The 22,300-nt window shown below is 43.3% G+C and overlaps 1 protein-coding gene across 4 annotated transcripts in view; it reads left to right on the top strand.

Annotated features, from left to right (window-relative positions):
- The window catches only part of FGF13 (fibroblast growth factor 13), a 250,310-nt gene extending 230,013 nt beyond the window's left edge, over nucleotides 1-20,297 (top strand). For all 4 annotated transcript variants that reach the window (XM_072334589.1, XM_072334590.1, XM_072334587.1 and 1 more), the window contains 2 exons: nucleotides 14,365-14,563; nucleotides 15,731-20,297. In XM_072334589.1, the coding sequence (XP_072190690.1) occupies nucleotides 14,365-14,563; nucleotides 15,731-15,867 (336 nt within the window). In that variant the 3' untranslated portion in view covers nucleotides 15,868-20,297. The remainder of the gene's footprint in view (nucleotides 1-14,364; nucleotides 14,564-15,730) is intronic.
- The last annotated feature ends 2,003 nt before the right edge of the window (nucleotides 20,298-22,300 follow it).

The following is a 22,300-nucleotide window of genomic DNA, read 5'->3' as shown; positions in this document are numbered from 1 at the left end:
TTAATTACTCATCACAGTTGATATTGCTGTTGTTTTGTGAAAGGGAATTGGATAAGGGGGAGGGTGACTTGATCCATGGGGACAAACAGGAGGGAAAAGTGATTTCTGCCTGGGGCTGGCTCAGCTCCTCCTTTGTTTAGGGAAATGGGACCTCATCCACCCGCTGATGCATATGAGGCTTCTTATCACCTTCTTCCTCCACCTGAAAGTCTCAGGAGCACAGTGGCAAGGCTAGACCAGCTGACCATAAAATAAGAGACAGTAATTCTGCCTGATTTAAATATCTGCCATGAATACGTATTGCCCCACATTGACCTGCTTGAAGTCATCTGACAGAGCCTCACATAAATCTGTGAGGCATTTTGCAGAGGCTGGTGGCATTCTGCTCATGTAGAGTGTTATTTAGTGGACAGGAATCTGTGCCAAATCTGTATGAAATCCCACTCTGTAGCCTAATTAAATTTCCACAGGGACCCTATTGCCAAACAGACAGTCCTGCTTTGTTCAGACCTCAGATTCCTTGGTTCTCTCAAGAAAGTTGTATGAAAGGTAAGCACACCTTTCAGGAAGTTGGATGATGCTTCCCAGTACCAGATACTATTTTCAGCTCTTCCATACTGCCAGAATAAACCGCCTAATTTAAAATCTATCAGTTTTCCCTTTCAGGCTGAAGTATGTTGGAAAATTTCAGCTCCATCACTGCACTCGTTTTGAAGAATTAGACTTGGAAAATGCATTTAAACTGAGTCTTGGGATGGGAATTCCCTCTGTCTCTGTAATATCTGAGACAAGAGATTTTCAGTTTATCCTTGCTGGGAGGGAGGAGAGAGAAGCAAGTGTTTCACTTTGGCATGAGCTCCTGCAAATCTCTCGGCAGATATCCGATAAAAGCATATTAGGATTTGGCAGATGAGGTTTTCCCCAGCTGAGGTTTCCTTTAGCAAAAGACCTGGGCAGAATGTTTTCTTTTTTCTTTTTTTTTCTTCCTTATATATTTTTTTATTATTATTATTATTTTTGTCCTTTGATTCTGGGGGGGGGGGGGGGATGAGGGAAGGAGAGGGGAATGGCATCTATGGGGCAAGGGGCAGGAAGGAGCTGACTAGATGTCTGTTAAGGGTTCCTTCCAACTCAAATGACTCTATGATTTTGTGAAGGATGTTAAGGGGGATTGGAAACACAGGACACTGCTGGGGCAGAAGGTTTTCCTCTACACAAGTGCATTTCTCCCTGGACACAACTCCAGGTTTCCTCAGTTCAGATGTGATTTTCTGCCTGAAACTCCGCTGACCAAACAAATCTCTACTGGTTTGCACAGACAGGAATAAGCACTCAGTGGCATCCCCGTTGCAAACTCTTTGCCTGCATCAAGACTCCATTCTACATCGTGTCCCTCCAACTCAGGATATGCCAGTGTCCCCATGCCTGAGGTTACTGCCTCAGGTTCAGCTCGAGAGCTTTTAAAACAAGAGGACTCAGCGTAAAGGAAGGACAGAGGGAGGTTTGCACCTGAGCATGCAGTGGTGTGGCTCACCTCTGCTCACAGCGCTATGACTACTTGGCTGTCTGGTTAAGCTCTCAGTTAATGCAGATTTGTCAGCAGCAGCTGTAGGAGCTGGATGGTGGAAGAACAAAGTAGGAATTTATAACGTGCACGTAATTGTAAAGAGAAGGATTTTTCTTTAGTGAGAGATCAGCAATTGTGCAGAGTAATAATCATCTTAAAGGGGGACTCTCTAGAATTAGTTGTTGTTTTTTTTTTGAGTCCTTTGAAATCGTTCCCATACTATATAATTATCTTAAAATTTAAGTGCTTCCTGCAGTGATAATGTGTACATTTTTGCATTCTTATGTAAATGCTTTAGCAGTTCCCAGTGTAGAATTGGAAATGCCATTCAAAACCAGGTAATGGCTTTGCAGTGTCTAGGGGAAGAAATTAATCTTTTTCTTCCACATCATTTTACAGTTTGTGTTCTGTGCTTGTGTTTCCAGCTCTGACAGAAGCTACCTTTCAACAGTAAGCATCCAGTGATAGGATATGCTGAAGCAAAGAGCTGAGTTTCAGCAATCTGAGTTGATAAGGGTGAGGCGCCAGCAGCCAAACTCTTCCATCCCACCGAAAGAAAACAATCTGTACACTCAATTAATCTGCACTCAGACATCCTAGGCAAAGCTAGATATGAATAATCATGAAAAATATTGCTTACGAAATTATGAAGATATTATAACAAGATGCTGCCAAGGTGATAATTTCTATGTGGTGTTACTGAATTAAGCAAAGAAGTGGGTCTCCATCCCCAGCTTTTGTGGCTGCACAGGTGGCACGGACTAAAGCACAAGCCCAGGGAAGAGTTAATTACCTGATGAGCTACAAGAGCTGCTGTACCCAGGGCTAATTTTACCACTGCTGATGTAATGCTTAAAGCAGTGTTTGGTGTTCACCTGACTCTCTGGACCTGACAAGGAGGGATATCGACAAGTTGCTCTGGGTGGCTGGCTATGTTCACCTGTTCCTACAGCAGATTATTTTGCAGGAGAAAGGAAAGGAGCCTTTGGCTTCCCTGCCAGGAGAATGTCAGCTTGTGATCCAAGGGGCCCACTTACACTGTGAAGCCCATAATGGGGAAGGTTGTATTTGAACCAAAGCAGCAAGGCAAGAGTTCTGCATTGTACAGAAGTCTGATGATTAAAAGATGAGGTTTAAAAGGCACCGTGTCTTGCTAAAAAGCTGGTGCTGAGATTTCAAAGCAGACTAGGAGTTCAACCACGTACCTTCTGCTAGTTTCAAAGAAAGGTTTTTCCTCTACCTTTGCTGGGCTGTTTTGAAAATTGACATAAATCCTTACATATCATTTCCTTTTAATAATTCAGAGCTCAGTCCTGGAGCTCTAACTCAAGCAAAGTCGTGATTCATTTCATTGGGAGCTTTGCCAAAATAAGACTGTAAGGTTTGCGGGCTGTTCCAGCAAAGGAAAAAGAAATCCCTGTAAATATTTCAGAGTGAAAACTGTATCTTGGATGTACCCGAGGTAATTTCTTTCTGTTTCAGTAGTCAGGCTGCTGATGCCAAGGCTGAGCTGGGGCAAACCTCCCTGGCTTGGAAGAGAGAAGACAGGAATTCTCTTCTACTCAATACTCAATTAGTGAACTCATTAGTAAACCCATCGGCAGAGCAGGGTCTGTGGAGCAGGAGTCAAACTCGGTGGATCCATGCTCCCTTATACCCTCCAGAGGTAATTTATCCCAACATGCTCTTTAAGGGCAGGAAAATCCCAGGTGGACCCAAACTTTGGTGTTGCTTTTAAGTGCCTGGAGGTGGGTGAGACAAATCAGAGCTCGGGCTCCTGTGTGCAAGTCCAAATTCAGGCTCAGATCCTCAGGGATCCTCAGATAGATGAATCCCATTTATTTCAGCAAAAGTCTTATTTCAGCAGTAGAACTTAAATGGAAATTAATTGCCCCCATTCGGTCCTCGTGGGTTTAGCCACAAAATCCTCCAAGTCCAAGGATGCCCACGGAGCCTTGACTGCCTAAAGAAAAATAGCATTTCTGGACTTGCCAGCACATTATCCATGTGCAGACTCAGATTAGATTCACCAAGCTTCCCTCGAATCCTTACCCTGCTGCACCTTCTTCCCTCAGCCCTTTTTGCTGCTTGTCATGTTATAGTAACCAAGGGATGCTCCTAGGCAGTGAAATGGAAGATCAGCTGGTGGGCAAATGAGAAGGCGATCACCTTTTCAGATGGACAAGCTCACCTTTCTGCTCTCAATTGCAGGGTGGTTTTGCTCTCTGCTCTCTGGCCGGCTGTAGCCAGCTTGTATCTGCAGACTTGGAAATGAGATAACCAGATTTTAGCAGCAGGACGGATCCAAGGCAGTTTAGATTCTCAAGGCACAATGCTGGTATTCTTGGGAAACTTTGGACTTGCTTCTCAGATTCCTCCTTGGCACTGAGATGCTAAATGTTCCTTGACTTTAGCTCTTAGGGAATCTGAGCGACTTGCAGTCCTATACGCCTGGGAGTGCTCATTTAGTCACACTTTGCACTTGCTGTTTTGCTGCATCATTTTTTTTTCCCTCCATGAGATAACTCAGAATGGCAACAGCTCATCTCTCGGAACGCTGTAACGTGAAGGTCTGCAGGGCTTGGCTCGTGGAGCAGCTGTTCCATGCTGATTTCCCAGAAATCTGTGATTGTAACCCAGGCTATCTTAGGTTTGGGTTTTAAATTGCACCCTTCCCTGAGACATCTGGGTGCCTTCCAGGTTTAAATTAGCTTTAGCAGGGATCTCTGTCTCCTCCGCTGCAGCAGACAGCAGCAGCCCTGTGTCTCCCTATAGTCTGGCTCCAGAGTCATTGGTCACACAGCCCAGAGGCAGCAGGAGTGAGACGTAAAATCACTGAATGACAGACCCTTGTGAAGTCTGTATCACTGCATGGGAGAAAGGAGGAAAGCAAAGCTTTATAGCCTTATCTCTGTGCTTTGGCTCCAGCCGTCTCCTAGGACATGAGTTCCTATTAGCCTGTGCATTTGTTTTAGAGAAAGTTTCTCGTAAATCACTGCTGGAAAAGGCTTGCATCTTTACCTTCGGTGAGGTCTGTTAAGAGGACACATAGTGTTCAGCCTGGTCTTTTGCTCTTATTCAATAGCCAGGCCATGAAGTGAGGTATTAGAAATGTTTCTGCCTTATGTGCTTGCTGGGTGCCCCTGGTGAAGAGTAGCAACTGTAAAGACACACACACAAAAAAGAAAAAGAAGTATTTTGGACACAGCTGTGATGTTTGCAGGGACATTTCCTCAGTGCTGGGCCTGGGCTGCTTCCCAAGGCTCTGCTGAAGATGGAGGTGGCTGCATTCCTAGGGATGTATGAGGCCACCCATTCCTCAAGCAACATGGTGCCAGCTGGCTTGTTAGAGCAGTGCAGTGCTTTGAATGCTAAAGCAGCTTTCCCTGAACTACAGACGTGTGCTTCTGTTACCTGTGCCTGCTGCAGAGGATGGTTGGGCTCTGCTGTGGTTTGTTGTTATTTCCATTAATTCAGTTTAAAGTGTTGCTTAGAGGGAAGGAGTGTATGTCATTTCCAGAGAGGAATTCTATCTGCTCTCTGTGCAATTATCTCTTCTTGGTGGGGCTTTCCTCTGCTGAAGCAAGTGTTTTTTTCCCAGTCAGAATCAACTCTTGCTAAAGGGTCAGTCACAGATCTCATCTCATCTTGTATAATCCCTGATAATCGTGTTTTTTAAAGTTTTTTTGCCATCTGAAATCTCTCAAATCCCACAATTAGCCTGCCATCTAAGACGAAAATCCCTCTGAGATCCTCTTAGCAGCATATGCTCAATAAACAGCATTATTTCAGGAGCCGAGAGGGCGGAGGAATTCCAGAGAGCATCGCCGCTCTATATCAAGAAGCAGGTTTGCCTGCCAGTAATGCCCTGGCACTGTTAAACTACCGAGGTTTGAAATACATCCACCCATAGCATTTATGAATAAATGGATTGCAATAAATCAAGCACATCTGAAAAGGTCTCATTACCATTTGGTCTTACATAGATGCTGCTTTGGTCATCAGGGTGGAGCCAACCAAGTCCTTGAACCTGTGACCTGGTGATCTTAGAGGCCTTTTCCGACCATAATGATTCTATTCTGTGTTTAGTGCTAATTTAGTCTATAACACCAATCTAAAGACTGTGCTGCATTCAGTGCTTTGCAGAGCTTTATGCTGCTGAAGTTTGGCAGTGCAGATTGGTGCAGGTGGGGCCCTCCAGGCAGCCACCTGAGAGCAATGCAAGCTGCACACAGGAACAGTGACAGGCAGGACAAATGCCTTTGCTGAGAACTGGGGCCTAAGAGGATGCTATTGACCGCCAGAGGATTGGCTAACCCTTGGTGCCATAAATATGCATACACATTAATAAAATATACAGGCCAAATGGCAAGGCTTTGTGCAGAACAGACTTCAGGCTGACAGGGAAGCAAGGACCTGTTTGATGTAACGTGGCATTATTTCTTCTCCTGCAGCTCGTGCTGTTATTTATCTTCCGCTCGCAGCTTCTCACAGGCAGTGAGCAGAGGCAATCTCTGATGTGCAGAAAAAGAGCTTGCTCAGCAGCATCTGTCCCCAAGCACTTCCTGGGGGCAGGTCCCATCTTTTTAGTGCAGCCTCAGTGAGGGTGGAAATACAGGGTGATCCCATCTGAGCTTGGGATGAGCTCTGCCTCCACGTTTGCCATCAGAATGGCTGCTTCCCACAGCAGCTGAGGACACAGGGATCATTTCCACATTGATTTTCCCAGTGGCTGTACAGGCTGTCAACTGGCTTGCAGGTTGCCACAGAAGCAACATTCCCCCGTTGTCACCTTCCCCCAGGGGACGGACTGTAGCACTTGTTCTGTTTCTTGCTCAACTGCCCTGCCCCCCTCCCCAAAAAGGGAAACCTTTTTTTGCTCTTTCCTTTTTCGCATAGCATCGAAGGAGCATCTGCTGCTAAAAGGGTCATGTCCTGGCTTGTAATTAACCAAACAGATTTAGAGCCTGCTGCAAACAGTGATTAAATTATTGTTTCTTCAGCACTGTCAGATAAATCTGCGTGAATTCATGGGTGACGGTCTGAAGGAGATCTCTTCCATCTCCTTATCCCAGGGCTGATGTCCTGTATCTAGGCTGGAGCAGTAAATCCCACACTCTTCCAATTAACTGGCTGATATGAGTAGCAGGGCAGTGTTTGATGGTTCAGCATTACTGCCCGTCCATCCTGCTGAACTTGGGGTATCCTGACCTGCTGCTGAACCCCATCCCAGGTTCCCTGTCCCCCGCAGCTCTTCATATCTCATATAGCTGAAAACTGTGCTTTGGCTGGTATGGCCCCAGCACACAGAAAGGTCATACTGCCCTTCTGCCCTGTGCTCCCAGGTGATATTTAACAAATGCCAGCCAAGTCACCTTGCTCTAGGAACAAATTAACTCACAGCACTGCTCTGCAGCCCCAGCAGCAGCATGGGATTCCCCCAGTGGCATTGGTCATGTAGACGAATACAAGAGTAATTGTGTAAAAGGGCTACTGGGATGGACTTGTGTTTTCTTTCTCAGCTGTTCTTGCCAGCTTGCAGACGGCTGGGCCATGACAGGCTGATGTCTCTTTATGCCACATTCAGGAGACACCACATCTGCCTTGTTTTGAGCAAGCTGCTTGTGCTTTGCTCCTCGGAGCTGCTCGTTGTCTGCTGGCTCTCCCTTTGGGTTTGCATATCACCGCCTCATCAGGACGTGTTCATCAAATGGCAGCGGGCACAGGGTTGGCCATTAAAACAAGCGGGGTGCTGCACGTCTGTCTTTAACTTGAAGCAGAACACAGTCTGGGTACTTTAGCAGGACTTTTTCAACTTGGAGTTACATATTTTTCTTAAAGTAGTGGATGACACACGTAAGCTGAGGACATTGCACAACAGCTGTGTCGGAGAGATTTGACAATAGCAGAACTTGATGTCAATTATAACTGCTAGAAAATCTGATTGCAATGGCTGGCAGGTTATCAGTGAAATAATGGCTGTGTTCTAAAATAGGTTGCTAACATCTTTGGGGCTTTCTGCTCTACTTCTGGGGGAAGAAATGAGGTCCTATCTGCCTTCTGCTTCCATCACCTCTCCTTTAATTTTTAAGCATGGTTACACCGATGGATCAGAAGGTCAGAAGCACCATAAAATTGGACTGTATTTATCAGAGACACAACTTAAAAGATAGAGAACTTTTGTATGAATGCGCATAATGAGGCTGAGCAGCATAGACCGTTTTACTTTGTCATAAGACCAGCGACTGGAAATCTCTCTACCTCCGTTATACAACTCAATGGTACAGCCTCTTTTTAAATGTTGTGTTTCAGTTCTGGAAATGATAGAGGAGGAAAAAGAAATTGAAAGGATTCAGCGAAGGGTAATGAAAATGATTAGAGGCACAGAGAACTTTTCATATGAGGAGAGATTTAGAAAGATTAGGTCCGCTTAGTTAAGACAAGAGATGAATAAGCAGAGACACGACAGAGAGCTGGATGGTAATGAATGGCACAGAAGAGGCACACTGGGTAATTTTAGATGCTGTTTTCCAAAATGAAAAGCAGAGAGAAGAAAGCAATATATGTATATACGTATAAAAGTAGTTCATTTATTATGAAAAACAACAATGGACAACATTTTAAATATGTTTTCCGCAGTGCTGACTTCAGCCATGGAAGCTGCTGTTAGAAGAAATGAAGATAATGAGCTCAGGAGAATGATGAGAAGGAAAAAGTGCTCTGGGGGAGAACCTGAGCCTGTTGGGAGAAGAGGGCAGTCCGACCCTAGCATTGGGTGGGAGCAAGATTCACCCTGCTTCAGTTCATCTGCTCAACTCAGCCACTTCTCAGATCAGGGTGTAGAAGCACACAGAACATGTGCAGAGTACTTCTATCTCCCATTTTTTAGTGACTGGGGACTACCTTACCCAGAGGCTATGTATGTGAGTGGCAAGAGTGTTCTCTTTCTAAAGAGAAAGATTTAAAAACGGGTTTATACATAGACTTTGTGTAGAGATTTTGAAGTGGTAACAGGTATGTGTAAAGCAAGAAGAATTAGGTGTGGTGAAAAAACAGCTTCTAGGTAGTAGGGCTTTCTTACATATGCTGCTCTTCTCTTCCAGTTGGGCTTTAAGCCCTAAGGTAACCCCCTGGGCTCTTACTGCTTCGTGAACCTTCCCAAGCCTTACAAAGCAGGCAGTGTTTAGAGACTAGTTTCTTTCTACCTTACTAGAATCTCACTGATTTTCAGTTAGGGCTGGAAAGTCTGGTACCCTGAAGCCACAGAAATTTGCAGATGCAAGCATGGCAAGATATTAAAATATTTAGAGTGATTGTTCAGGAATCTGCAGGGGTTTCATAGAATCACAGAATCATTTGAGTTGAAAGGGACCTTTAATGGTCATCTAGTTCAACTCCCTCTTCTATGGGTCCAGGATCGTTAGAGGTGCACATGTTCAGATCACTGCTAATGCATTTTGGGGGCAAAATGGATCTCCTTTCTTATTCATACCCAGTAAATTATATCTCATAACTCTGTGGGCCAGTTTAGGAATGGGACATGTGCTTGACATATGCGAGGCATTCTCTAGGGCATCTTGCAGAACGTTTAAACCTCACTGTGGATGTTCTCTAACAGGATATATTTCCTCTGCATTATTCTGAAGGGTGACTTCTTGTATGTATCATGTGTTAGGTGTCTTGCCCCAGTGAAGAAGAGCTTTGGTTTAATCAACACAGTTGTAGAGCTGAACTGTCACCAAAAGACAGGGGAACAATAATATGATCGTGCATAGTTTCTAGTACATCCATTGCATGAGCTGAGCACGCTGAGTGGTGACGCATCACATTTTAAATAGGTATTTATTGATGTGCCCAATTGGCACTTTAAATATCCAGGCAAAGATAACTTGGACAAGTTTTCACAACTGAGTCACTGAGAGAACTAGAAATAAAGACCAAAACTTAAGTCTGTAAATCTCAGTGTATGTGATTAATGTGTTTTCTACTGCAGTTCACTGCATGCATTTTTCCCTATGCTTGTGCCTTTGATTTGCTGTGCATGGGAACAGTGTCAAGGGAGCACTTACAGGATCTTTTCGGTGCTTTTCTCATAGATTCAGAGAATACTTAGTGAAAACCTGAAATCGCATCCTGGAGAGCCCAGCTGCTTCCTTGGGCTCCATTTTATTCTTTCCAGAAGCTTTGTCCTAAAGGAATATACACACCACTGAGTTTTTGTGCTTCACTTTATAAATTCCTGCTTATTACAGTGTCCTAGACAGTTCCATGCACTGGAATTTGACTTTGGGATACCTTTGATGACTTTGCATCTTCTAAATGGGTTCTCACATGGGCAAAGCAGCTGAGCACTGTGCTGGTGTAGCACCATCTTCAACAGCACCGTGCTGCAACTGCTGCATGAAAACAGGGTTGCAGATTTCCTAGTCAATCCTACAAGACCTATATCTGTATCTGATCCAGAATAAATTATTTCAGGTGAATTGTAAGTTTCTGTCACTGCTGCAAACAGATTGTAGTGGCTTCGCTTCAGAAGTAACAGCTACTTTCTTCAGAGAGCGATCTCACATTGGTGATCTAAAAGCAGTCAGTTCTGGTAACGTAAACATCGAAGCATTCACATCTTGTACTTTTGGTATCACTGCAAACTACGGGGTGAAGATACAGGGGACACACCCTGGAACTTCACATGCCAAGATGGAAGAAATCAATCTCTGTTAATAATAAAAAAGCAGGCTCACTGGTGCAGAAAATCACTACTCTGGAGCCATAAAAAGGCTCCTTCAAAAATTCATGGTTATAGAATGGAATCCTGGGCTATGGTATAATCCTGCAAGAAATAAGGATATGGAGAGAAAAAAAAATCCAATTTTCATTAGATGGAGAAAATAAAGAATAAATCCCATACGCAAAGCCATTGATTGCAAGGAATGTAATTCTATGCTCTGTATGTAAGAACACCCTCCAAGTTTTCCATAATACCCAATGCTTTTCCTAAGTACTTTTCAAAGTTTGAGGTTTGTTGGTTTTTTTTTTGCTTTTTTGTCATGCCCCTAATACTAATTCCATCTCAGTAAATATTTGATTATTCAGGTCAGCTGCCATTGGTAGCAATAAAACATGCTACCCGTAGCAACACACAGAAATTTAACAAACTCAGTATTGACCCAGTGACTGAAGCTGCTCTATAAAGCACTTGGTCGTGTTCCCTTCTGACAGCATCCTCAATGTAAATGCAGTATGCAATTAATAGCAGAGAGCATGTTTCTTTGCCCTTGCAACGCTTACATTGTGTGCAGCTGTCCTGAGAAGAGGCTTTTATTGCACAGTGGGGCCATGCAAACTCTAAATACCTTTATTTAAAGCAGATTCCCCATTCCCTTTCTATGGGGAGTCTGAATTCCTGCATTACAATCATTTGGAGCCATGACATTTAACATTTGGTCCTGCAGTGTAAATGGCTAAGTTGGCTGATAATTTGAATGGTGTTTGCTTTGAAGTATGGCTTTTGTACAATTAGTGCAGGTAGAATACCAAGTTTGCTTTTGCAGTAGTTTAGCTCTCAGCTTTGGTAGACCTGTAACAGTTTTTGCATGTAAGAGATTATTTTAGATGTAATCTCGTCAGCTGCCTGGAAATACAGCCACTCTAAATGCAAGCTACAATGCCTTTTTACTATATTGTCATACACCAAATTATTCCCTTTTAAAAAAAATAAATATATTTTCCACATATCTAATGCAGCTGCAGATCTATTCATGCAGGAACATTTCAGTAGTTCAGCTGATCAGCTCAGAGTCAAGAAGCAGCTTCTGACAGTTCATCCTGCTGCTTATTTAAGCATGTCTGAGTCACAACTACAGTGAATCCAGCACCTTCTTTAACTTTTATTTATTCATTCATTCATTGTTCTGGGTGCCTCTGTGAGGGGCTTGGATGAGTTCACTGTACTGTCATGTAGGTGCCATTATCCCTGACTGCTGAGTTAAGCTGAGACTGAAATACTCTTTTACACAAATACCTATTTTCTCGTCTGTTATGTGTAGCAATATATTCATAATATTTGACACCTCGGGATGCACTTTATTTTCAATATAAGACAGACTTCCCCTCAGGGCAGCTGAAGGGAACTCTCCTAAGAATTAGAACGCTCTTGAAGATCTCCCAACCCTAACTTGCCTTTTCTCAGTGCTCTATCGAAGAATTTGTCACCAAAGACAACAGAATGGCCATTGTGGAGTTGTTGCTCTGCACTATATTCTGAACTGATGTGCTGATAGAGGACCCCTGTCTGTGCCCAGTTGGGCTGGCACATAGGATCATAAAGTCAAAGAAATATTAAGGTTGGAAAAGACTTCTAAGATCATCAAGTCCAGATGTCCCCATACCACCAATAATGGCCACTAAACCACGTCCCTGTGAACAACATAATTTGTCAAGCCCAGAACAGTGTGTTTTAATTGCAGTACCCCTAAATCGGGAGTACATCTCCCATCATTCCCTAATGAAAGCTTTCTTCTGCAGTTCCCCTTCCACATTCTTTTAGGAAAGGATTGTATTGCATTAAATAAAGGGCAAGTGATGGGTGGGAACAAACACTTGCAAAATGTCAGCAGCAGCATGGTATTTTGGTGCAAGCAGAGTAGCCATGTTGCATCACTACTATTTGGCAAGGAGAAAGCCCTTCCTACTGTGCACCGCCTTTGTGAAGCTATAGACATGGACTAGGAGTTAAAGAGAGGTCAATAAAGAAGAACAAATGTGCTCTTGTGCCAAGGCGTTTAGGTTGTTTGCCACAGTAGTGGAAAAATGGGAGGAAACTTGACCTGGAACTGAGCACCTTATTGAGTGGTGTCTGTATCCTGTTTGTCACAAGGTGTCTCCACCATGGCTGAGCCATGGGTTGCTGCATGGAGGGGTTGGCTGTCCATGATGCTCGTGGGGATGCCCATGTGGGTTGGTGGGCACCAGCAGGCAGTATTCAGCCATACTCAAGCACTGCTGTAAGAAACTCATGGTGAATTCCACTGCGAACCTCACAGCCAAGAGAAAAATCAGGAGCAAATGAGTTTTTTAGCATCTGTTTTGAGAGACTTTTGCCTAATGCCGCTCGTGCTGAGGTTAATTTGCTTCCTAAGAGAGCTGGAGTAAACACTGTGGCTCTGTTTGCAATCTGCCCCTCTGCTGCTGCACACAAGCGGGGCCTTTTTTTAACCAAAACAACTCCAAATTACTGTACATAAACTGTAATCATCTGTCAGGAGCACTGTAGTTTTCTATTTTGCTGCTAATTGGATGATATGTTGGCAATAGTCTTTGTTAACATGGCTAGCACTGGGCAGGGTACACTGGGAGAAGGCTTTTATTTAGAAATGTTGCAAAAATACAGTGACTGTCTCCACTTGACAGCGATTGAAACCAATCGTCAATTAACTAAATAACAGCCAATTAGCTTGAAGGAAAAAGGAAGAAAATTGCTTACTTCTCATTCTTTGTTGAAGCAAATGCCAGTCAGAGGATGAGAGGTTTCTTTCTTTCTCCTGTGAGAAGACAAAAATGTGAAAAGATGTGCAGAAAAAGTACTTTTTTTTTTTTAATATATACCATCTTTTTCTCATACAAGAATATTTCAGAAACTAGATAAGAACATCTTAAGATCCTGAGACATTTAATTTCCTGTGATTTTTTTTTTTTTAAATCAAAATTACAATCATTATGCAGGCACCATTTTTCTTCCTTTCCTTTGTGCTGCTGCCAGATACTTGAGCACAAGGACAGCTTTGCAGAAGCTACCTGCCTGCACAAGAAAAGCCCAGCAAACAGCTATGACTGCATAAGCAGGGTTGAGATAGTCACATCTGCATCACCAGACCAAGCCCTTCATCTTTTGTACTCCATAGGGTTCTAGGGGTTCTCAAAATCATACAGAATCATAGAATCATTAAGGTTGGAAAAGACCACTAAGATCCTCCAGTCCAACCATCAACCCATCCCCACCGTGCCCACCAATCCTTGTCATTCGGTGCCATATTGTAGCTGAGACCTCATCAAAAGTTGTGCTGCTACAAAACTTGCAGCACCCATTGAACTGACCTCAGGAAGATGTGGAGCGGTTCCATCGGGACTGGTGTTTTGGTCTTAGCTCCATCCTCTGTTTCATGCCTGCATCCTAACCTGCACAGAAATGTGGAATCATTAAGGTTGAAAAGGACCTCTAAGATCATCCAGTCCAACTGTCAATCCCTTCACTATCATAAATGGGTAATAAAGCCAAAAGGTATTGACTGAGTGAAGACCACTGCACAGGCAGCTGCTCCAAGCTGCCTTAATATTGCTAGGTTGGTAAAAAACAATTTACTCATCACAACCTGGCTTTGAATTTTGATTGCACTCTCCTCCTGAACAGTTAAGGCCAGAAGTTAATGCACAGAGGCATTACGTGGCCATGCTATTTGCCTACACAGCCGAACTGCAGTGGGCCCCATGGGGCTGCCATCAGGGCCATGCCTACCTGCTAGCCTTTAGCTGCATCCATCAATCATTCTTCACTTAGACTTTTTGCTCAGTGATCAGAAAGATTTTTATTCTGCTACTTTGAGCTGCTCGTGGTGTCGTTTCATGGGATTCAAATTGTGTTACTCTGTTGTTAGTACTACTAGGACCAGTGTTCTAAGTTGGATAGCACAGGGTGAGAAGTATGTCTTTTAACTATCAGAAAAGCATTGAATATCGGATTATTTTGCATTAACTGATGGGACACTTTGCATTGCACATATTGATCTTTTACTTTCTTGCAGGAACATTTTACACCTGAATGCAAGTTCAAAGAATCGGTATTTGAAAACTACTACGTAACATATTCTTCAATGATCTATAGACAGCAACAGTCTGGCCGGGGTTGGTATTTGGGTCTTAACAAGGAAGGAGAGATAATGAAAGGAAACCACGTGAAGAAAAACAAACCTGCAGCACACTTTCTTCCAAAACCATTAAAAGGTAATTTCTTGGTTTTGCTCCATCTACCTGTACTGACTTTGTATTGTCAGGGATGTTTAATTGCCATGCATACATATTTGAAGGGTACAGCTAACTATATAACAAGGGTATAATATTCTGTAACGCACTCTCAGTGTAACCTGCTTTTTTTATGCTTCTCTATTAAACATAATGGAGAATTCTGCCTTTCTCTCATCTAACTAGGCATATTATTAGTTTCTTTGTGCCCGCAGTCCAAAGCATCTCTGTTACAGGTAATGAAGGCTTCACTTGGAACAGCCCAAGTATTTACACAGATGTTACCAACTTACTGCATATCTTGTCAATCTGTGCTATATATTACAGGATGTTTGTCTAGTTTTTGCCTGGGATAAAGCTGCAATGTGCAGTGCTTATTTAACCACAATTCATGTGGCATCAGCGTGTGACGTTAAAGGTAACAATGCATGTGGCATACATATCCTGCTGTGTATTAAAAGCCAAGACCTGGAGCCGTCCCTGGAGCATCTAAATCAGTGCTGTGCTCAGACTCAGATTCCTCTTTGAAAAAGCTTCCATAAGCTGCTCCCTTGGTGGGCATGAAGCTCTTCACTTCTGGGTTATGCTGTTAAGACACCTTTTAAGGCAGCGTCATTCTGAAATCAGAGGGGATATTTCTAAGGTGCACAGCCCTGGGTGAGCTCCAGACTAGCTTGGCAATCTACATTTAGGAGCAGGTTTTAGGTAGCTGACGCTGAGTTTGATCTTCGCTTATATGTATGAATGCAAAGGAAGCAGAAGGCTGAAAAACCATTTTCACACTCTTCAGCTTGGTCTGTATACACAAGTAATAGGCCGGATCACAGCTGTTAGCAGTGCTATCTCACCATTAGTAGGGAAATGCGGATTTATATCAGCTAGCAAAGCTTTGCAAGTGCAGAGGGTAGGTGGGTGATTTAACTGGGAGGAAAGGTAACTAAGGGTTGTTTTTTTTTCCTCTCTAAAATGTCATTCCCTTTAATAGGAGCTTGGAATTTCTTAGGGCATTTGAAATGGAAGCTGTATTTTTCTTTAATTCAGTCCTTATGTTGCTCATTGCGGAATGAAAAATCCGGACATTTTGTAGCTGGATGTTGCACCAAGTGACTGTAATGCACGCTGATGTGCTGCCTTTCTTTTGCTTTGCAGTGGCCATGTACAAAGAGCCTTCTCTCCACGATCTCACAGAGTTCTCAAGATCTGGAAGTGGGACCCCAACAAAGAGCAGAAGTGTTTCAGGAGTGCTAAATGGGGGTAAATCCGTGAGCCAAAACGAGTCAACGTAGCCAGGTTAAGGCAAGCCAAGTGCTCTCTAAACAGAACCTTACCTCTGGATGCAGTTGAATTCTTACTAGCAGTCTTTCATCCAAATGTTCAATTGCCCAGGACAAGCCACCGAACTTGCATAGGTCACTCGTTTATCAGCCATTAGATCTACTGGTTGTCAAAGGATATACCCCAATAATGTAGAATATGCTTGTGCATATCACAAGGCACTTGGATAGCCAGCAAACATAACTGCGGATTAAATCTCGGAGAAGAGGTGTCCAGATCTTTCTCTCTCTCTCTTTTTCTCTCTCTCTTTCTCTTTCTCTCTCCTATGCTTTGTGGAATACGAAACAAAAACATTTCACAGCATTCACTGCTGATAAGAATTTGCTTTCCAACTAAGAAAAAGACCACTTTTGCTCTTCAAAGGAAATTTTAATGCTTATATGTTTTATAGGGGAAACAAAAAAAACAAATATGTAAACTCTGTTGTTTCCTTGGCTTACAGTTTTATATCTAAGGCTTGATAAAGAGATGTATCCTTTAATTTGAAATAGTGCAACTTTTTGATTTCTGAACTCCAATGGGTCTTTAAAGCTGCGTCTTTCAAAAAATAACTAATTAATTCAGGGTTGGAACTGAGAGTTGGTGTCTCAGGCTCTAGCAAACAGTGTTCGTGTGGTTTTAAACACAACGAAATATAAATTTTTATAGATTTGTAGTTTCTGGTAAAGTTCTTGTGCTAACCCCAGTCTGTAGGAACTGAAATGTTTTGTTATCCCAAGTGGAAGTTGACAGAAAGGGATACGATTATCCTCCAGTGTAGATTTCTCTTAATTCCATTTTGTGTGTCATGTTAAACTATTGTTGTGGCTTCTTTTCTAAAGACAGAAACTGTGGAATTAAGGTGACTTAATTTTTTATAAGAAACGTCTTATTTGTAAAAGTCCTTCTTTCACTGTAACGGGCACGTGAATATTGTGTAGGAGGAAGCATTAGGACAGGTTACCCCTAAACAACATATACTTATACATGCTATTGGAAACAATTGTTTAAAAAAAAAATGTAGTTAGGTTTCCATTTAGGTCATCATGTCTGTTGCATGGGAGAAAGTTGGAATATTGGCCTAGAGTTGCATGATGTGTAAGATTTTGTGCATTAATCATCGTTGGATTCTGTGCTCCAAAACTGACATAGTTCCGTACGGGCAGCTTTCTGCCTTGTACAAAAGAGTTGTTTATTATTTGTTGTATACACAACCATGCACTGAATAAACTATTTATATTAAGATGTACTTTTTTAAAAAGCCTGTTTGATTCTATGATGTACATCAAGGATTACTTTCAAGGGAAAAGGTTGACAATTAAATTATAAAATTACAAGATACTGTAATTAACATTCTAAATCTTTCTATGTAACAAGTTATTCCCTTGTGACTCCGTACTCCATGTGAATGAGAAAACATTCTTCCTTTTGGATATTGTTAGAACTGGTCTGACTCGCCCAGCTGAGATACTCAAAACACAGTGACTACTAAGTGCCACAAAGTCTGGGTCACAGCCCCTTGGCTGCACGCTGACAGAGCCTCAGTGAACTGCTCTCCTCTGCTCTGAGCTTCTCCAGCTTCTCTGTGTCTGTTCTCCTTGTTAGGCTTCCTTAGTGCAGCCACATAGCGCTACCTCGCAGCACACCTCCCCAGAGCCCTCGGTACAGGGGGACCTATCAAGATCTGGTGAATTCGGCACTGCTTACATCAGGATGACACCTTGAGCATCGCTGCAGGCACACATCGGGGCCAGCTCCTCTGGTCTTGAGGAAATGGGCTACCATGCCTCCTGCGTTTGTGCACATGTTCTGGAGAGAAAATGCACTTCTCTCCTTAGTTTTCTCTCCAAAAGCATCAACGATAACTTTTCTACAGTGTCCATACTGTTCTGACAGGCGAGCTTCACTCATCAAGGTGTTTCAGTAAGACCTAGGTGGAACAGGTTCTCATCATGGGTGGCTGAAGAAGCAGGTCTGGAAGGGAATCATGGAAATGGAGACATAAAGCTACCTGTAAGTGTTAGTCTGACGTTAAAAACATATTCTGCTTGTCTAGTGTGTCTCCCTCCATCCTGAATAAGCTCGGACAATTAGCTTTTCTTATGAATGCCAGGGCTGAGAGAAGAGAGAAGGAGATTGTTTCACATCAAACTCCCAAGTTTGTTCTTTTGTGGCAAATTGTATGCCAAGAGTTCTGGCTTGCTAAGCTCCTCTGATGGAGCAGGGTATTGCCCTCCCCACATAACATATAACATAAGGTGGTGACCTTCAGAAGACCTGGGATCCTCCTGTCAATCCTCACTGAAGAGTGAAGGTGGGGGAGCACTATCATGAAAGTCTTCTTTAAAGAAGATGTGCCCTGTGATTGTTTCTGGGGTTTTGATGCTTGAGTGGGTCTGGAGCATTTTTTCTCTTCAGTTAATTGTGCTTTGCCTTCATGAAGCATTTTCTTAACCCTCTCAGTCAAGAAAATCTGACTCATTGGGGTGCATGTTCCAAAAAAAAGGAGTCCGAGTGCCTTAGGAACATAAAACCTGATCAAAAGTAGGCATTGTTGTGCCAAAGCTAGCTAGACACATTGTTCAATGCCGTGTTTATTATCCTAAAGGTAACTGGAGGTCTGCTGCTTTGCTTGATAGCTGCAGCCTTGCAAATCCCCATTCCAAGTATCTCCAGCCTTGAAGGTCATCTGCAGCAAAAGAAAAATGCTCATCTCACAAATTGTTGCTTCTGAAGACCCATTTTTCACATTGTCATCGGCTGTGAGCATTCACTATCAAGTCTTTAGTTTCAGAAGATTCTAATGTGTTAGGCTAGCAAAGCCCACTCGTGGGTTGAAGACAAGGAGTGATGTATGGTGATAGATGAGCCACAGGCAGCTGTTCCTAAAAACTTCTGGCAAACCTATTACAGTTATCTTCCTCAGAGTCTGCAGACTGAAAAGGGAAACCCTTGATAGCATCCTGCAGTACTCTAAAGCTTATATACACTGTAGGCAAAGTGGGAGATCATGCCCAGAATCTTACAAGTAGTCAATGGAGCCACAGTCTGAGATTTTATAAAGAGAAATACAGTAAAATGTGTCTTTGCAGGCAGTGATGTGAAGGTGATGCTCTGACCCAGCCAGCAAAGACCCCTGATTAGACAGGAATTTGGCTTCAGCAAAGGAACTTTAGGAGTTAGATTTGAGTATTTCTTTATCTTCCTCCTTCTGCACCCATAGATTAGCCCATTAAACAGATAACTTTTGAGTCATACCTTCATTTAAGAAGTCTGCGATGACGGAAAAGTATCCATATTGGGTAGCTGTCTATGAAAAGAAAACTTACAGCCACCAGTTAACCCACTTTGCTACACCACGAGTACCTGTCCAAGTGCAGTAGGATGCATGCCTGGAATAAAGACAAAGCTGAGGGACTGGTAAGAAACCAAGCCTTGTACTGGCTGTGAGCCACCAACTACCTGCAGAAGGTCTGCTCTCAGGCCCTTCTTTATTGCCAGTGTGATGGCTTATGCCTCTCACCTGCCATTTCATTTGTCCTTGCCTCTCCACCAACGTGACCACAGTGCATGGCATACCATGGGCCTGGGCTCAGGAGGTGCAAAAATGGTGTGGTGTCTTTTCGATTCACCTGGGCTTCCTCAGGCAAAGGCCCTGAGCCACCTTGGGCAGGAGCCTCATGAAAGGTGATAAACACTATCTGCCAACCCAACAGGAAACAGGTTACCTGTGGAAGTGGAGGAAAACTGCTAGGAACACAACTATTATGGGGCAAAACCTCTGCCTTTTTGAGATCCACCTATCAGAGCTGCTTTCTCTGAGATCTCTGCAGGGGACTTGAACATTGCCTTCTCTGTCTGATTTTGGGGTGAGGGAGGATGGCAAGAGCTCTTCTCTGTATCACAGAGAGATCTTTCTTTTCTTTTCTTTTTTTTTTTTTTTTTCCTTTTTTAGTTTTAATTTACCTCATGCTACCTCATAGCATGGTTGTATCTCCATAGCCCCTTGCTCAGACACGTTCATCGCTGGCACGATGGAAGACAATTCCCTACCTGGAGAAAACACCTCCAGGTTCCCCCCGGGAAGAACGGTGCCCCTTCTGCAGCACTGTCTGGTGTCCCCACCGCTGGTTTCCAGCCCACAGGCCAGGGTTTCCAGTGGGATAAAGGTGATGTAACGAGCTCAGGGATGCTGTGGTATGTCAGGCCTCTCGGCAGCTGAGCACCAGCACGAGAGCCAGGTCTGGCAGAGCTCTGCTGTGTCTTGAGTATCTCTGCATGGAGACCAGAGCCAGCTCTAATGGGTTTAAATGTCTCCCTGACATATCCTTAACCAGGACACTTTTGCAGGACAGAATCTGTATGTAACAACCTCCTATCTTCTAATAAATAAGTCTCTCTAAAACAGATTCCTCTTTGTCTGGGCTCTGATTTTTATCACTGCAGGTACTTAAGGACTTTCCATTCCAGCACTGCTGCATTACACCATTGCTTTCACTGAGATAAAGACCCAACTGTAATAATAATGTATTTAAGTCCCTTTGAACTAGAGTGGGGAAACCTGAGTGCTCAAGGCACATAGATGGGCCCTCCAGTTGCTGTAGCATAGACATTGGCCATGGAAGGCACACTGCCCTACTGCAGATACTCTCATGGGGAAGCTTAAATATTAAAGTAAAGCCTAAATTTGAAACACATTTTACATTAATCAGGGAAATTGAAGTTATAAATTATTCCATCTCATCAGAAATGGAAGACAGTTTATAGGGTTCCCTTCAAAGATCATTATTAACGAGATGGAAGATAAGATTCTCAAATACCACCTATGGAAAATTACTTTCAAGCACCCACAGGCCATATTTTTTTCCTCAAATCATATATTTAGCACTTCTCACCTAAATTCAACAACTGGAGGGGCAGGGTGAATCGTCTGTGTCTTACATGGGCCACTCAACATGGCATGCAGTTTGTCACACTTCTTCTGAGCTTGTCCCCTTACTGAGGACAGAGGCACTGGTCTACCCCACCCAAGGACCATCAGCAGCTGCCCCCCCATCGGGAGGGCCATGGCTGGTGCCTGTTAAAATGAATTCATTAACAAATAGACTGCAAAGCTCTAGAAAGTAATTTGTCACGATTCACTACTCACGCCTTGAAGAAAACTAAGGCACAAACATAAGCCTTATCCAACCAGGGTGAACAGGTTTATTTACTTATTTTTGCCCTTTGCATATTGATTTAATTCTGTTATGGGCCTCGTTTTCACAAAGCAGGGCCATGTAAGTGGAGTGAGGGCACAGACCCCATTGTCCAAAGCTTTGCAGCAAGGATATTTTGTACAGACAAATATTACTACATATGTTTTGATGGAAACCATACTGAGAGCTGGAATACAGGGTGTATGGGAAACTGGTAATCACAGCCTGAACATCTGATTAATCAGCTGAGGGGAGTGTCAGGTCAGCTGTGGGAGCACAGGTGAGAGTAATTTAGCTGTGCTCCTGGATGGGGTAGAGCTTGACTCCACCTCCTCTAGACCTCATTTAAGGGCTGACCAGCACTAAGGCAGCATCTCTTGGAGATTGCTCCCTGGTGAAGATTGCTCCCTGGTGAAGATTGCTTCAGCATTTCCTCAGCAAAGGCATCCATGTTGGTGAGGTTTTTTCCCCTATAAATAACCTTTTGAATATCTGTTACCATCTTTGTATTATTCCACCTTACACAGGGCTATCTTAGCAGTCTGAGCCAAGGTTAGTGAAAACTGTCTTCCTATTGTCAGCTCAGGATCAGCCCTAAAACCAAAAATGTAAGGGAGAAAAATCCATGGAAGGAAAACAGATACTTTCTCAGGGAGAACAGGAAAAAGAATGGGAAGGGAAGAGTCTACCTGAATTATGTAGATGAAAGAATACTTGGAGCATCCCTGTTGCTGCATGTACACAAGCTCCAAGGAAGTGGCAACAAATTGCAGAAGGAAAGTGATTCCTCTTTGGGGTAGTTCTGGTGACAGCAGCCTCCACTCAGGCTCCTCCAAGTTGCTGCTCTAGCACTACGATTATGTTTTAAACTGCTGCTTAAAATGAAAACAGACAGGGACTATACAGGGAGATGGAGGTGGTGATAAAGCCTAAAGATCACTCCCCATGAGAGGCAACAAGGCCACTGCCTGTCCTTGAGTTGAGTGGGATTCAGCTGACACTGTGACCCATGGCAAAATACTGCTGCACAGTTCAGACTTCTCTGTTGTGGTTGTCTGAAAGCCCCATCTTAATCTCAGCTGCAGAATATACCATGGGCTCTGGAAAGTCTGGAGTGCCATGTTGATTTAAAGTACCTTCATCAAGAGCAGCACTGCAGAAGGAGCTCAGACATTACCTCATGCGTTGGAGTGGTTAATCTGTGAAA

This window comes from Excalfactoria chinensis, chromosome 4 (assembly GCF_039878825.1).
Source record: "Excalfactoria chinensis isolate bCotChi1 chromosome 4, bCotChi1.hap2, whole genome shotgun sequence".
Lineage (NCBI taxonomy): Eukaryota > Metazoa > Chordata > Aves > Galliformes > Phasianidae > Excalfactoria > Excalfactoria chinensis.
This window is presented reverse-complemented; position numbering and strand designations above follow the sequence as displayed.